Source organism: Galeopterus variegatus, unplaced genomic scaffold, assembly GCF_000696425.1.
Source record: "Galeopterus variegatus unplaced genomic scaffold, G_variegatus-3.0.2 Scaffold129, whole genome shotgun sequence".
NCBI classification, from domain to species: domain Eukaryota; kingdom Metazoa; phylum Chordata; class Mammalia; order Dermoptera; family Cynocephalidae; genus Galeopterus; species Galeopterus variegatus.
In genome coordinates, this window is record NW_007726240.1 from 525,207 (window position 1) to 541,978 (window position 16,772).

A 16,772-nucleotide genomic window follows, 5' to 3' on the forward strand; every position below is an offset into this window, starting at 1 on the left:
GGTGCGGTGTGGGGGCAACACTGAGGGTTGCAATCCGTTGCCGGACACGGAAAAAGACAAAAGACCAAAAAAAAAAAAAAAAAAGTCACTACCTGGGCTCTGCTATAGGAACCCGACCTGAGACACTGTCTCACAAGGCTCTTGCTGGGATCCAATGAGATAATGCATGAAGCTTCACAGTGTGACCTATTGTCATCATTATTATTCTACACGGCCTTGAAGAACACTTTGAGCTGCTCCCATGGACCCAGGCACTACTCCCAGGATTACAAAAGGTAAAGCAAAGGCAAGAAGGTAGGTGGGAGGAGGAAAATGGGCTGGAAAACGGGCACTTCAGTGCAGAGCAACAGGACAGGCCCTTGTTCTGACGCAGGTTCACACTGAGGAGGGAGAGACTGGAAGGTTTGCTGAGCACTCCAAGCTCCAGGTGGTACCTACATGGCCACACTGTCTTAGTTTGGGTTTCCCCAGAAGCAGATCCTGAGAGAAGGATCTAGGTGCAGATAGTTGATCTTGGCAATGATGCCAGGAATCATGACTAGAGGAGTAGGGAAGGGAGGCAGGGAAGGGAAGGCAGCCAATGTGGGGGGAGGAGTATCAATAAGTCACCACTGTGGGCACCTGGAGCTCTGTGGGGATCTCTGGGAGCCAGTGCAGAGCGGAAGCCTCAGTGTCTCCCCACACAGGTGAGAGGGAGCTGGGGTGCTGACACACCAACTCCCACCAGTCACTGGTTGAGGCTGCCCCCAGGGGCAGTGGTTCCCCAACACATCCCTGTCCACACAGCTTGGAGAAAGTCCTCAGGCAAAGAGCTGCAGATACTGACGGGAGGAGGGAGGCAGAGCCCACTGGAGAGGTAAGCCCCGAGGGTCAGGGTCAGGGCCAGACGCCCACCGATCTGCTAACAGTTAGCCCACACAGCTGCACTAGGGAGTCTGGCATTTGCATTTTGAGATGAAGAACAGCTCAGAAAGGTTAGGCCACCTTCCCATGGTCACACAGCTACAGGATTTGATTTTTCCAGTACACCAAGGCCCCCCAAAGTCAGGCCTGCGAGCGGCTGGTGGGGGTGGAGGGAGACCAGAGCACTATAGGAGAGGAAACTCCTATATAAATGTGTTCCTTCAATTAACTGGAGAGCTAAATAAAAAACAATACTTCTTTGCATTTTCTGCATTTCTGAATTTTCTGAGCTGAGACAGTTCACTGACTATAGCTTAATCAAGACAGATCTATATAAAATCACCTAGTAAATGGTAATGTACAATATAGATACTAGTTCCCAACACCATGGCCCCCAACACCCCACCATTGCCTACTCCTCTGTATATATCTAGCTCATTAAGTCCTATCCAGAGACCAGCCCAGCCCCTACTTGGGTTAAGGGCAAATGCACCCAAAAGGCAGCCCACTCTAGCAGCCTCAGTTTTCAGCCACGAGTGCCCTCGGCTTGTTGACCAAACCCAAACTGGGTTTTCTGGCTTCAGAAGGCTCATGGTTACCTTTTTATACCTGTCCTTTGCCGCACTGATATCGTCCTGCAGAAACTGGGCTTCGAGCTGCAGGCGCAGGTTATGCAGCAAGGCCTCATCAGCTTCCTGCAATGAGAAAGAGAGCCACACAGCCAGGGAAGCATGTACTGCAGCACACAGGTGTGAGGGCGGCCAGGTGTGTAAGCACCTGGAGGCTTATTAAAATGCAGATTCTCTTTTAGTAGGTCTGGGAGGGTTTTTGAGATTCTGCATTCTAGCAAGGCATTGGGCTAGACCATTGGAACTGGTTCAGAATAGGAGTTCTCAACAGGGGGTGACTTTGCCCCCAAGGAGACACTTTGCCCCCCATGGAGACATTTTGAATTGTCACCACTTGAGTGGTGGGATGCTTCTAATCTAGGACGTAGAGGCCAGGGAGGCTGCTTAATATCCTGCAATACAAAGGACAGACCACTAACAACAAAGAATTCTCTGTCTAGCCTAAAATGTCAATAGTGCCAGGATTGAGAAACCTTGATCTAGAAAGATCCGAGAGTTAAGGTATACTTACACATCAAGTAACCTTAACATTTCAGTAACATCTGTATCTGTCCTATACCTCCTCATCAGTTCATTGAGTTTCTAAGACTAAAACAGAGAAAGGGTTTTCTCTTAATACTGAAACCTGTATTTTAATAGTTTTCTCCCAAGGCCTGTTGCTATTTACCTTAAGATGATGTATCTTTGACACAAAAATGCCTTGTTTAGAATGATGCTGCCGTGAATAGCATTTGTTCCTTTAAAGTTGGAAACCACATGTGTCACCGAAGGTTGAACTTTCTCAGCAAACTTTCTGATAATTCACTGACTTTTATCTTATGGATCTTGTTCGAATAAACTAAATAAGTATAAAAGAACTGTCCACACTCTTAATAAGACGTGCTGTGCTGTCTGGAACTGACTTAAACGCTTCAGCGTGTTCAGTGCAGTATTACAGGTGAGCATTACGTGGGCTCATCAGGACTCCCCACCCTCGGAGACACCTGAGCCATGCATTCCTGCCAATGCCTGAGGCCTTGGCAAGTGGATTTTTACTGACTTATTAATGACTTGTTAATAAGCATGATGATTATTAGCAATAGGCTGTCATTAATAAAGGCAGATACGTAGTTTGGCTAAAATATTTAAAAGACATTCTCCACACATGGGTGAAGAGAGTTAAGACAAGGTATGTGGACTGGCCAAGATATCTGGGGACACTCCCCACCCTTACACTAATAGGGTTTAGGTTCCAGCAAGGCCCTTGGGCTGTATTATTGGGAAAGGCACTTGATTCCTTAATTGTTCTTGTAGTTCAGTATCAGACATCAGATTTCTGATTGTCTGATGCTGATAATAATAATAATAATCTGCCTTGAGTGAGCTTTCCGCACAAACTTTGCATGAAAGCTGGGACTTCATAGAGCCTACAGAGCAGGCTGTATAAACTTTTGGAGCCTGAATCAGAATAAATGTTTATTTAATAAATATCTCTCTGTGTGAATCTGGTCTGAAGCTAGCAAGATTGTAGGGGAGTGGCTAATCCTCACCCAAACCAAACTTCTGAAGCTACTTTATTTACCCAAAAGAACTTAAGAGTTCATCTTAAAGAACTTAAGAGTTGGGCAAGATCAGATCAGTCAATTCGCAACCATTAGAAATGTATCTTAAAGCATTGCTTTTTGCATATATTTATGCAACTAAGAATTATGTAAGTAATTTAATACAGCGTTGTCCAAGCCTCATTCATAATTTTTAATTTTCTAGTAGCCACATTAAATAAAGTAAAAACAGGTGAAATTAATTTTAATAATAATTTTAGTTCACCCAATATTCCCCAAATATTATCATTTCATCATGTAATCAATATTTTTAAAGTTACTAATAAGATATCTTACATTCTTTTTTTCAGGTGAGGTCTTTGAAACCTGGTGTGTGTTTTAGACTCATAACACATCTCAGTTCAAAGCGCCCACGTTCCAGGTGCTCCACAGCCACACGGGCTAGCGGCCTCCCTGGCCAGCACAACATCACAGGATTCATTTTAGGCACCATGGAAAATTTCACTCTTCCTCAGTGCTCATCCAGATTTCTGTCCAGGGTGAATCCCCCAGCCTTTCCCTGCTCTAATTTCCAGCTACCAAATCCTTTCCTCTGAAGTCTCTGAAACCCCTTCTTTCGGCACCAGGGATGCTAACACAGGGTGAGCAGGGAAGGGACTCTCAGATGGACAAGGAAGGACAGCAATATGCAGAGTCAGTGGCTCACCCACAGCCCCCAGCCTCTCCTGCCTGCTTATCTGAGGTTCCTCTCACTCCTCAGCCCTGGAGCTGGTTCCTGCTGCCACCAGCCCTGCTGCTCATTGGGAGAAGTGACAGCTTGTACGAAAATCACTCCCTTTAAGAAACCCACACATGGTCTGAAGTTTTTTGGTTTTCGTTTTAAATCAGAAGTAAAGAATGAACCAAATTACAGAAAGGGACACATTTTTCCAGATCCATGGCTTTGAGTTGTCTGAACTAAATTAATGTGAAATCTAGCTATGGATATTTAGCTTCTGAGATCATTCATGTGATTAATTAATCATTAGTCACTGACCTTTAACAAGCTCTGCCTTCAGCAGGTTACTATTCTGAGGGCTTAATGGTGGGTCCTCAAATCCTGTATCCCAGGGTCAGTTAGGGAGAGTTTAATGGAAACTCAACAGTAGTGTTTCTTCTTTCAGAAGACACATGCTGCCCACCCCAGGAAGTCAGACCTTTATTGATATACTTCTGCAAATCAAGACATTCCTGCCCCAGGAAAGTAGACAGGCCCCTTGGAGATCCTGGTGCCTGGCTCTCAACATTACCTAGACTTATCACATGAGCCTGGTGAGGCCCCCTCATGAGAGAAAAGGTGGAGAAAAGGAAGCCTGGGTCTTTCCAACAATGCAAAAGGGCCGAGGAACCAGAAAGATGCTGGGTAATTTGAAGAATATAAAGGAAAAACAGCCAGGCCTCAAGAAGAACAGATATCAGGACAATCCCAGGAATCTAAGTAGCAGGAGTTAATGAACTGTCCTTAGAGTGACCCAGCTCCAAATGAATTCATCTCTGTATCTGCCCCTCAAAGTCACACTTCTGGAGAGAGTGATGGGCCAGCATCGGTCATGGACCATTATCTTGATTGACCACAGGACCACAATGATAAGAAGAAAATTTTAAGTTTTGGGGGATGTATCCCCGCTCCCTTCAGGAGCAGTGGCTCATATGGAGTGATTCTCAATCCTGGGATGGGGACAGCCCCTCAGAGAGGCATGGCTAAATCCGGGCTAAATCTGGGCAGAGGTGAAAGTGTGTTGGGCAAAGACCTCGAGCCGGCCAGTCTCCATGTTTTTCCACCTTCCTTCTGCCCCTCTTAAGACTGCTGAGCATGGGGTGGGAGAATTCTCAGTCATGGTGACTTTTACCATCAATCCACGATTGATCCACATTACTGGAGCTGAAGAACCGGAAATAGGGTTTCAAGGACGCTTTGTGTTACCACTTATAAAGGGATCAAACATTCAGAGGTTTAGAAATAGAAGGGACCCTAGTGGTCATTGGGCCCCAAACTATTTTTAAGCTCCCGGTGCCATCCTTCAAAGTATCCCATAGGAGCCAATGTGTAGAAGCTAAGTAGAGATGCTCTTCTTGGAGGATCTAACCAAGGCCACAGGCACCCCATCCGGCCAGCAACCTTCTGCCCTCACAGCCCTTCAAGCGACACCATGGACCTGAGGCCTCTGCTAAACGCAGCTCAAAAACTGGAGTCTGCCTTTACAGATAGGAGCCTCAGGCCAGACTGTTCCCGTGGGTCAATCAGCTAGTTAATGGAAGTTAATGGAAGATAATGGGACTGGAATCTGTCTTGGGCTTCTCTATACTAGTCCTGAGTCGAGTGCTGAGTCTTGATCCCACCCTGCGAGGATCCTGCCGTTCTTCCCCACCTGCCTCTTAGGATCATGCTGAAACAACCACTCCCGGATCCCATCAGTCAAGTTTGTAAAACTGCTCGTGGTGATAATAAAAGGCCAGTCAATATTTGACCTTAAAATAGGGATTAACTAAATGCTTCTGCAAGCACATTGTCTTGCTTTAAAGACAATTGCCTGATAAACTGCCCCAAAAACTCCCAAAGGTGAGTAGGTGCCACTGGAATGTGCAGTTGCTGATATGTAGAGGAGAATTTGTTTTGGAAGTGTTTTCTTTTGTTTGCAACAGAACTCAGAATGTGTAGACGCTTGTGTTTTTATTATTATACTTTGGATGCAGTCAGCTGAGTTTTCAAAAGCTTCACCAGCAGAAGCATCTAGATTTTCCCGAATTGAGACTCTGCATCAACAATCTAATTTTAGAAAACATGCCAACCCTGATATTGTGTATGTTCTAGATCTAGAACGGTGGTTTTCAATGTGTGGTCCCCAGACTATACCACTGGGAACTGATCAGAAATGCAAATACTCCAGCAGATCCCTGACCTGCTGGATCAGAATTTCGGGGCCCAGGGAACTGGATTTTAACACGCCCTCCAGGTGACACTGACACACACTGAAGTTTCAGAACCACCGGTCTAGACTCTTTACAGCCATTTTTGAGAAAGGGACTGGAGAAATAATTAGAGATCAATGTGCCCTTGAAAATCAGCCTTGCCAACCTATTCACAGGGATTCTAGAAACTCCATCAATAAACCAACTGCTAAAGCATGGATATTCAAGTTCATTAAGATTTCTAGTTAGCTAGAATTTAATTTAAAAACACTTTCCCTTCAACCCTGGATGTCAAAAGTCTTTCCAAAAATGGTAAGGTCGCTCTCCTCCCATGTGCTAAGGCCAGCCTGGAACAGGGTGTTGGTGGGCTCTGCCTGCCTGCAGCTTCCAGCCTCTCTCTCCTCTGCCTCGTTTCTTCAACTCTGCCCCGCTTCTTCAACTCTGCCCTTTCCCTCTGCATTCTGCCTCCACCCTTCTTTCCTCTCCACCCCCAGCCTCCTCCCAAACCCTTTCTTCCCAGTTTCCTGTCCTCTCCTCTGAAGCTCATTGCCAGCCTCAGAGGAGTTCTTGGGGTCATGAAGACGTGCAGCCCTGAAGGTGGAAGCTTCACGGCCCCACCTTTCACCCCTAAGCTCCCTAGCCTCTTGCTCTTTTCCACAGATGAGTTTAAGATACACACAAATTACATGGAAAAGCACATGTCGGCCTTTAAATATTTTTTTAAATTGTTTTAAAGTGAAAGCATTTGACTAAAACCTATATCATTTTTAAATTCGGGGTATTTTAAAGAAAAAAGAGAAGAAAACCATAAAGTCTGTTCCTTACAGTTTCCTTAAGATAAGCAAACTCAGGCATTATTGGGGACCAATAACCTCATATGTATATATTTAGTGGCAAGGAGTTTTAGAGGTTAGTCAAACCCAAATATTTAAAAGTCATCTGGAATTCTTATTACACCAAAAGGCTGAAAATCTGGGTGACTGTGGCCATAGTATGGGAGTAGATGGTGAGGAATTTTTGTACACAGCAAAGACTGGCCTGCTTCAGCTTATCTGGCTGTGTAAGTGCGGATGCAAGCTCGGGAGGGTTAATCCCATGGGCAGCATGAAAGCCTGGTGGTCTGTGAAGCAGCAGCCATCAGTCCCTTCACATACATGGTGATCCTTTCCGAGCAGGGCTCAAAGACTGCTCAGTGAGTCCCCACGGCCACACCCGGGGATGAACCCATCCCACAGGTGAGACCAAAGAAAGCGGGCCCTGAGCTGAGTTGACTGGCAAAACCTTATGGATTTGATGCAAACGGACATGCAAAGACTTATCAACCAAAATCACTGACATGGCCAGCCAACATGATAAGAATTCTTCTCTCCCATTTTAGCCTTTCTTCTCATCTGATGACCTCCATGGACCGTGACGAGAGGGTCCAGTGTTCACCTGGCCAACTCTTTGAGGAGCTGTCTTAGTATGAGTTCTCCAGAAGCAGACCCAGAGGCAAAGGTTGGGTACATGTCATTTAGTTGGAATGTGGCCCCAGGAAGCACGGGTAGGGGTGAGGGAAGTGACCCAGAGAAGGGAAAAGCCAATAAAGAGCAGGTTATCATTGTGGACAACGGGGCTCAGTCTTGTTGGGGACCCTCTGAGGGATCGTGTGGAATCAACTGTGAACTATCACTATGAAAGGGGGCAGCTGGGGAACTAATCCACCCACTCCTGTTCCTCAGTGGCTGAGGGTTGCTGCTGGGATGTTAACACCCAGCACTTCTGGACTGTGCCTCATGCAGAGCCTGCCTGTTCCCACAGCCAGGGAGACAGAGGAGGCCACCAATGTGTTCAGTGTGTCTGGGTGACAGCTGGGGTGGCCTAGGGGATGTGGACAGGGCACCAACATCAAGGGCTCTGGGGCCATCTTTAACCTAGAGCACCCTGGCTTTGTGTCTGGCTTTGAGAGACACAGATTCTCAGATATTCCTAGGATGCAAAGAATGAGCCCTGGACACAAGACCCCACTCCTGTCTACACCTGCCACAGATGGGCTGTGGGACTCTGAAGTCATTTAACCTCACCAAGGGTAAGTCTCCTCACTGACAAAGAGAAGGGGTTGGACTCAGTCATTTCTGGGGGTAAAACCTACTCCATGCAAGACTGTTCCAAGGCTCCCACGAGCTAGTGAAAGGAGCTCCCCAACTTCCTGCATTTGAAGCTGTGTTCATGACTTCTGCTATATCTGAGTACCACCTGTGCTATGTTATTCACTCTGCATTTTTCTTTAAAGTGACTCATTTTTACTTATATTTATTTGAAAAGGAACTTTTTTATGTCACCTGCTATAAAGAAAAGGTAATCATAAAAATAAATTATAACTATAAAATAATTGCTCCTCTATGCACCACCCAAAATCATCTCTCATGCCACCAGGGTTGTGGACCCCACCCTTTGCAGAAGAGTAAGCTGGCATCTGTCACATCAAGTGCTCTGTAATAATAACCATGACTGTGTAACAGGCAAGTCATATACACTATTATGTCACTGAATTCTCACTAGGCACATAGACAGACTTCTACTCCTGTGGTGGTGGGGACTATTATTGCTCCTGTTTCACAGATGAGGAAACTGAGGCTCAGAGAGATGAGGCAATCCACCAACACCCTCACAGATACTCAGCAGTAGTGCGAGGGTCCTGTTAACGGGCTACACTCCCTTTTTGGACTACACAGCTCACTCATGGCTTGCCCTGGATCCAGGGTACAGCCAGACCAGTTCCCTGTGCTGGCCTTCACCCAGGTTCCTGGTAGCATCTTTACCCAGAATCTTCATAACATTTTCGCAGGGCTGGTACTTCAAACATCCACACTCTATGTCGCAATATACGTGATGTTATACAGCTGTTTTCTGAGTGGTAAAATAGTGAAATACCTTTTCCTTATTTTTCAATATCTATATTGTCTTATTTTTCTACTGAGAATATGTATTGGTTCTATAGTAAGAGAAAAGCAACAGAAGGTTTAAGCTTGTTTTTAAATCCACTGTACTTTCCACCAATGTTAAAAAGAAAAGCCCCATTCTTTTTTCCCCCTTCTTTGAGTGTCCACAATGGCACCGTCTGAGTAAAAGCCTTAGAAGAGAGTCCAGAGAAAGGCCTGCTTGCAGTGAAGGCAAACACTCACAAAGCAACACGTGCTGATGTTGAGAAGGGGGCTTGGGAGGGCCTGAACTGGTACCTAAGTGAAGAGTGTTGGGCACCTATGACCCTGAAGGCAGTGGTCTGTGGACAAGATGGTGGCCCCGTTTGGCAGCCTGGGATTGCCAAAACACACAAGAATGGGAATGAGCCACAGGTGTCATCAGGACAGCTGGGTTATGTTGGATGCTAATAAGGCTCAACTTCCAGCTCAGACTTCCAACAGGCTTGTGTCTTTAGGGCTCTCCTGGAGCACATCCTCACCGCCCTCTTTGTGTTCATATCCAGAGTGCTCACACGTCCCGGTTGGCCTGAGACAGTCCCAGTTTACATCAATGGACCTGCATCATTATTGACAGCACCCTCTTTCACACACATGTCCTGGTTTGGACAACACACTCGTGTATGCTCACCCAGAGAAGGGAAGGTACACGAAGGCAGGTAGCGTGGACAAAGCAAAATTTGGTTTCCCTTAATTCTAGTTCTGATTTTCCCACCAACTAGCAGAATAATTCTAGACAACAGAGGCTGGACAAAGCCAGGGAATGTCAAACTTCCTGAGCTCACCCTGACTGAAGTGGTTGTCTGGAGTTCTACATGAAGAATGCTAAGGCATATCTGCGCACAGCAAGGAAGTTTGGTGTTTTATCAGCAATTGTGATGAGGTTACAGGCATGGAAGGGGTGGAGGATGGCAGCCCATGTGCCCTAAATAAGCTATACTGCTCAACTAAGTAGTCTCCATGGGTCCTGCTGCTCTGACATCTGAGTTCTGAAATCATCAGAAAAGGACAGTGCTTAAAGCATTCACCATCCTTCACTTTGTCCCACCTTTGTTGTCCAGGATTATTCTGCTCTTTGGTAGTGGAGTTCTCCTGGCTACAGCAGAAAATCCAATCGGTTAGGATGATGATGGAAGACATGAAGAAGGAAACTGCCCCTGCAAAGAGCTCCACAAAACCTCTGCAGGAAAGAAGCTAAGAATCCTTGGTGACCCCCCATGTGGCTACTTTTCATGTTCCAAAAAGAGGGAGCTTGAGAGGAAAGAGAAATTTCTTACTCTGTTCCCTTCAGAGTTTTCTTATGGAGCAGCAGTTTCCAGACTCTTAGCCAACAGGATAGAGGTTTCACTGCATCCAAATAACCACTGCCCAAAGCAAGTTCCTTCCCAAGTTTGGTGTTTGGGAACAGTATGTCTGAATGGTAAAACAGCCTTCGGACATTGTATGCTGGCACATTTTGATAGCCTAGCACAGCTGATAAGCTTCATGGTGTATGTGTCTATCGTGAGACCCTTTACCTTGTGGAAGAGGGCTACTGTGTATGGGGGTGTGAGTTCACTCACGAAGACACAGTTGAAATTAAGAAGTCAAGAAAGAGTGACAGATTGGAATACCACGCAGCCATGAAAAAGAACAAAACTCTGCCATTTGCAGCAACATGGATGAGCCTGGAGAAAACTACGTTATGTGAAATAAGCCAGGCACAGAGAGAGAAAAACCACATGTTCTAACTTAATACACGGAAGCTAAAAAAGTTAATCTCATAGGAGAAGAGTGTAGAATAGTGGTTACTAAGAGACTGGTGGGGGAGAGGGGGAAGGGATGGGGAGAAGGTGCTCGTGAATACAAAATAGTAGAGAGATGGGAAGAAAGGGATCTAGGGTTCTATAATAACAGGGAGACCACAGACAACAAAGTACTGTGTATCTCTGAATAGCTAGTCAAGACGACGTTGAATGTTCCTAACACAAAGAAGTGACAAATTTTGGAGGTGATATCCATCACACAGTATGAATGAACCCAAATATCATATTTTACTCCAGAAATATATACAATTATCATGGGTCAACTAAGAAAAATAAAAAGAGAAAAAAGAGAGAAAGAGAGAGTTGTATACTGGTTACCAGAGGCAGGAAAAGGGAGGTGGAGGGGGGGGGGGGGGGGGGGGCAGGGAAAGGCTGGTAGACTGGTACAAAGTTGCAAAGTGACAGTTAGATAGGAAGAATAAGTTCTGGTGCCCTAGGGTGACAATGGCAAAGAATATTGTATTGTATATTTCAAGATAGCCAGAAAAGATCTTTAATGTTATAACTATAAAGAAATGATCGATGTTTAGGTGGCAGATATGCTAACTATACTGATTTGATCATTATAAAATTATATGCATGTACTGAAACAACACACTGTACCCCATAAACATGTAAAATGAAAAAAATTAATTAAAATTAAAAAAAGAAAGAGTGACAGCAAAGGAAGTGGGTGAAACCTAAAATAACACAAAGAGGACAGATGGGAAACAACTGCTTCGGCCACTCAGTTCAACGCATAGACCAAGGATGGGCTCAGCTCACCTTGTTAAGCCGCTCAAGCATTTCTTTTAGCAGCAGCTGACATTCACACTCATTTTCATACCTGCAAATTGGACACATAAGCGAAAGTTGGACGGCTTCCATGACTTCATCAGTGGATCACACAACCAGCATTAAATTCAATCTGATAGTACTATGCCCTCTCCTTTAAGGAGAGGTTCTTCATTTTAACAGCTAATGCTGCATTTCCTAGCCTGCTGCTTCCTCATCCTTTTCACATTGTGGCACATGCAGAAATGGTAACATTTGTACAGTGGGTGAAGTAGTTGGGAGCTGTCATGGAACAGGAGTCTCCCAGCCCGAGGCCCCAGCACCCCCCTCCAATCTCCCCTCCCAATCCAGCTACCACAAGGATGAGGAAATTATGTCTTGGAATACGTGTAACCCAAGTACAGCAGCAGCACAGAGAGAGGGAGGCCGTTCTACACGACCTACGACAAACACCACTAACCTGACCCTGTTTGGATTTCCTATACTGTTTTATTTATTAACATGTGTAACATAACAATTTTTCTGGATTGTGTCATTTAATCCTCACAACACCCTGGAAGAGAACAGTTATTGTTACCTCCATGTGAAAGATGAGGATGCTGCGCCCCTATCCTTCCAGCATCACTCCTGCCAGTGGGCAGAGCAGGCTGGACAGGTGGAGAGTCAGTGATCCCCCCGCCCCAGGAGCAGCCCTCAACCTCTTATGAGTCGAGGTGGTGCAGAAATACCACAGCTCCCTCCCCCTCAGCTGGGATAACAGAGGCAGGATCTACATGCAGCAGGTCGCCCCAGTTCCCACAACAGCAACTTGCTTGATAATGCACTCGGTATTGGCCGCCTTCCCTTCCTGCCTCACTTCCCCACACCCTGCTGCTGTTCCCTGAGGTCACCTCCCACGTAAGCTACTTGCCCTCAATCCCTGTCTCAGGCATGGATTCTGGAGGACTCCAAACTAAGAGAGGGATGGAGTCAGGACTCAGACTTGAGTCTGACACCAAAAACTGCTCTGACGACCACATCACACTGCCTGGTTAGAGCAGGGAAACCCCCCAATTTAAACATTCACAAGATTAATAAAGCAACAGAAACTATGAGCAGGTGTATTTTTTTTTCTCCTAGTTAATTTCCTCCCTTCTAGAAAATGATAGGGACCAAGGAAGCAGAGAAGCCCCAGAAATCATTCTCGTAAGAGTGAGGGTTTTCCTCTGGGAATTTCACCCCTGAAGAAAGAGAGCAGGCCCTTGCCTACAGGACCCCTCACCTCATTCCCTGCAGGCCACCCCCAATATCCATTCTCTTCTTCCAGAAGGTAGAGTTCTTGATTTTGGTGGGCACAGCGCTGCCTAGACGAGACACTACATTTCCCAGCCTTCCTTGCGGCTAGGTGTGGCCATGTGACTAAGTCCCGACCAATGGAATGGAAGCAGAAGTGTGTGCGGCAGCTTCCTGACAGCTTTGGTAAGCGACAGTGTAGGTGTGCCTTTATCTCTTCACCTGCATCCCTTCCTCCATCCTGCAGCCTGCAGCACAGATGCTGCCTTCTGGAAGGCCACGCAGAGCCCTCTGGGTCTCAAAAACTGTAGAGTGTCATAATAAACTGCTCACCCAGACCTTACACAAAAGAGAGAGAAACTTCCATCTCGGGTAAGCCAAGCCAATGTCACTTTTTTTTTTTTTTTTTGCTGGTGATAAAATACACATAAACTGTAGTTCAGTGTATTAATTACATTCATAATGTTGTGCAAACACCCCCTCCATCCATCTCCAGAACTCTTTCCATCTTGCGAAACTGAAACTCTGTCCCCATTAAACATTAACTCCCTATTCTCTTCTCCCAGCAACCACCATCCTACTGTCTGTTTCTATGATTTTGTCTACTCTAAATACCTCATATAAGTGAAATCATACTGTAATTGTCTTTTTGTGACTGGCTTATTTGACTTAGCTTAATATCCTCAAGTTTCATCCATGTCGTAACGGGTCAGAATTCCCTTCCTTTTTAAGACTAAGTGATATTACATTGTATGTATACACCACATTTCACTTACAAAGGACACTTGGTTTGCTTCCACATTAGCTATTGTGAGTAATGCTGCTATGAACATGAGTGTACAAATATCTCATCAAGACCCTGCTTTCAATTTTTTTGTGTGTATACCCAAAAGTGGAATTGCTACATCATATGGTAATTCCATGTTTAATTTTTTGAGGAACCACCAGACTGTTTTTCCACAGCAACTGAACCACATTACATCCTCATCGACAGTGCACACAGGTTCCAATTTCTCCACATCCTTGCAAACATTTGTTATTTTGTTTTGTTGTTGTTGATTTTATAGTAGTCATCCTAATAGGTGTAAGATGGGCCAATGTCACTTTGGAGTTTCTGTCATTTGAGGTTGAAACCAATCCTAATTAACACTGATTCCAACCCACAAAGCACAGCTTTCTGTGCCCTTCCATGCCCATGGCATGGGTTCAAGTCAAGTACGACATAGCCATAAAAAGTGCTGGAAAACCATGTCACTGTGTTTTCAGAATTAAAAATCCTGAACTTAGGGAAGAACAATTAGGAATATGTGCACTGTGCACACACGCCCGGTTCTAAATCCATCTGAATTCAGCTGTAACCAGTAAGCTAAACATCTTTGCACGAGTTTTACGTTTCACACCAGGATGTCACATTTAGCAGTTTCTTTTGTGTGCAGTTCTAATGGAGACAAATTATTTTCCAAATGGATAATCAGCTTTGAGAATAAAACTTAACAAAATCTAATTTTCTCATTGCTCTTTCCTGCTGGAAACATCTAACAGTTTCTGTAGCTTAAAAACATGTTTGATAATCAACGTATTAATGTGATATCATGGGTAATTTTCATGTTGTAAAGACAAATCTAGATATCATATTAAAGAGAAGTGATTTCATTATAAAGAATTCATGGTAAGAATTCATATATTCATATATATTCCTATAAGTGAATTCATAAAATGAATAAAACACTTTAGCTTCAGTAACTGTTTTACACAAATTAGTTTGGTTTTCAGCAGTCTGGACAATTGACTCTATTCATCATTGTATTTTGGTAGTTTTATTTGTTTTTATTTAGTTTTTGTTTTATTTAGTCTTTGATGTGCTAAGGACCTGATTTTGAAATTATTCAACTACCTAGGTAGAGAACATTCCTCATACTGGAATGGAAGAAGGCACCAGTTCCAAACTGGTTTCTATGGATCAAAACCAGAAACAGAAGGGCTGATGAGAACTGAACTAATGAATATGATTTGATAAGTATGTTCGGTACACAGTGTTGAATAAACTGCCTAAGATTCAGATTGAGAAAGTAGAATTCAAACATGGGGCAGGTTCAGAGAAATCTTTCTGGCTACCTTATAACAGGGCTTCCTAAACTTGGCTGTTCACTGGAATTACCTGTGAAGCTTGTTAAAAATTAATGTTCTTGGGCCCCACTTGAGGTCCAGGGTTGGGCCGTGACATCTGTATTTTTTTTAATTAATTTACGTAATTTTTAAATGGATAAATCTCTTACATAGTTAAGCAATTTTTTTTTAATTTTAAATAAGATATTCCATTAAAAGTTTCCTTCTCATTCTATCATTTGCCCAGTTCCTACTCCCTTATCCACCACAGGTAACGTGTGTGTGTGTGTGTGTGTGTGTGTGTGTGTGTGTGTGTCCATCCAGAAATCTTTTTCCTTATGCAAGCAACAAAAAATCTCTACTCTTCCCCTCTTTTTCAGAAGGAAACAATAATAACATATTCTCTTCTGTTTTCTTTTGTTTTGTTTACCATGCACAGTATTCCGCTACATGGATGAAGCACAATTTTATGACCTGTGTCCTATTCATGGGCATTTAGGTTGGTTCCAGGCTTTTGCTATCGCAGATTGCGCTTCTGTGAATATCCTTGCAGGCATGCCATTTCATCCCTGCTGGAGTGTATCCCAGAATAAATTCCTTGAAGTGGCCTCCTGAGGCAAAGAACACACATTTGTAACTTGGAAAAGATGTTGATAGATTGCTGAGCATCTTTTTTTCTTTTTAACAGTTCCTAGGTGATTTTAACACACAATTCCATCTGTGGGGAGGAGAGACCATGCGGTTTCTTAAACTTCAGTGTTTAACTGTTTAAACTACGAATCACCCAGGGATCTTGCTAAAAGGCAGATTCTGATTCATGAGCTCTGGGGTGGGCCCAAGAGTCTACACTTCTAGCAACCTCCTGGGTGATGTAGATGCTGCTGGTCCATGGACTGCACTTTGAGTGGCAAGACACCAGAGGACACACATTGAAACATAATTCCCAGGTGTCAGCGGTGATGTCATGCTAAGACAATCAGACTTAGCATGCCCAAAACTTGAATTCCAGTCCCTGCAACAATTCACTAGCTGAGTGACATTACCTCAATTCCTACATTTTCTGAGCCTCAGTCTCCTCATCTGTAAAATAGCTGCAGTAAAGATAAAGCTGTGAGGATTAAATAACATTCATAATCTCAAAAACATTGTGCTAAGCAAAAGAGCTAGGCATATAAGAGTACATACTCTCAGATTCTATTTTTGTGAAATTCTAGAACAGGCAAAATTGATCTATGGTGATAGAAATCAGAACACTGGGTGCCTCTGGTTTGGGGAGAAGGGGATTGACTGGGAAAGGAGAGGAGGGAACTTTCTGGGGTAGTGGAAATAATCGTTGCTTGTGTTGGTGGTTACACAGGTATATAGATTTGTCAAAACTCATTGAACTATGCATTTAAAATCTATGCATTTGGGGACATGTAAGTTACACCTAAATTTAAAAATACCTGAAAAGCAAAAGATACCATTTCGTGTAAACCATGAAGTGCTATTAGAATGCAAGCTAGCCTTTTCTTAAGGAAATGTGCCACCTGCCCACCCTCTGCAGAGATTAGATCATCGGTCGCAGTGGGACCAGAGACAGCCCTCCACCCCTGGGGGGCGGCGTGCTCCCAGACCCGCGCGTCCTGGGCCAGCCACGCCCTGCCTCGGTTTCCCCCCACGGTCGGCCGCCGCTTACTTGCTCCGGAACTCGTCGAGCGCGCGCTGCGCCTCTGCGCCCTGGCGCTCCAGCCGGGTGCGCTCGGCCACCAGGTCCCGGGCGCGCTGGCGGTTGCCCTCGACGTGGCGGGCCAGGGCGTCCTCGGGGCCGGCCAGCTCGCCCAGGCGCTGGAA

The 16,772-nt window shown here is 44.7% G+C and overlaps 1 protein-coding gene across 1 annotated transcript in view; it reads right to left on the reverse strand.

The window, feature by feature from the left end:
* Positions 1-16,772, reverse strand: part of BFSP1 (beaded filament structural protein 1, filensin) — a 37,398-nt gene that overhangs the window by 20,255 nt on the left and 371 nt on the right. Inside the window, exons 2-4 of the mRNA XM_008588559.1 lie at positions 16,618-16,766; positions 11,553-11,613; positions 1,503-1,598 (exon numbers count right to left, since the gene is read on the reverse strand). Of these exons, the coding sequence (XP_008586781.1) occupies positions 1,503-1,598; positions 11,553-11,613; positions 16,618-16,766 (306 nt within the window). The remainder of the gene's footprint in view (positions 1-1,502; positions 1,599-11,552; positions 11,614-16,617; positions 16,767-16,772) is intronic.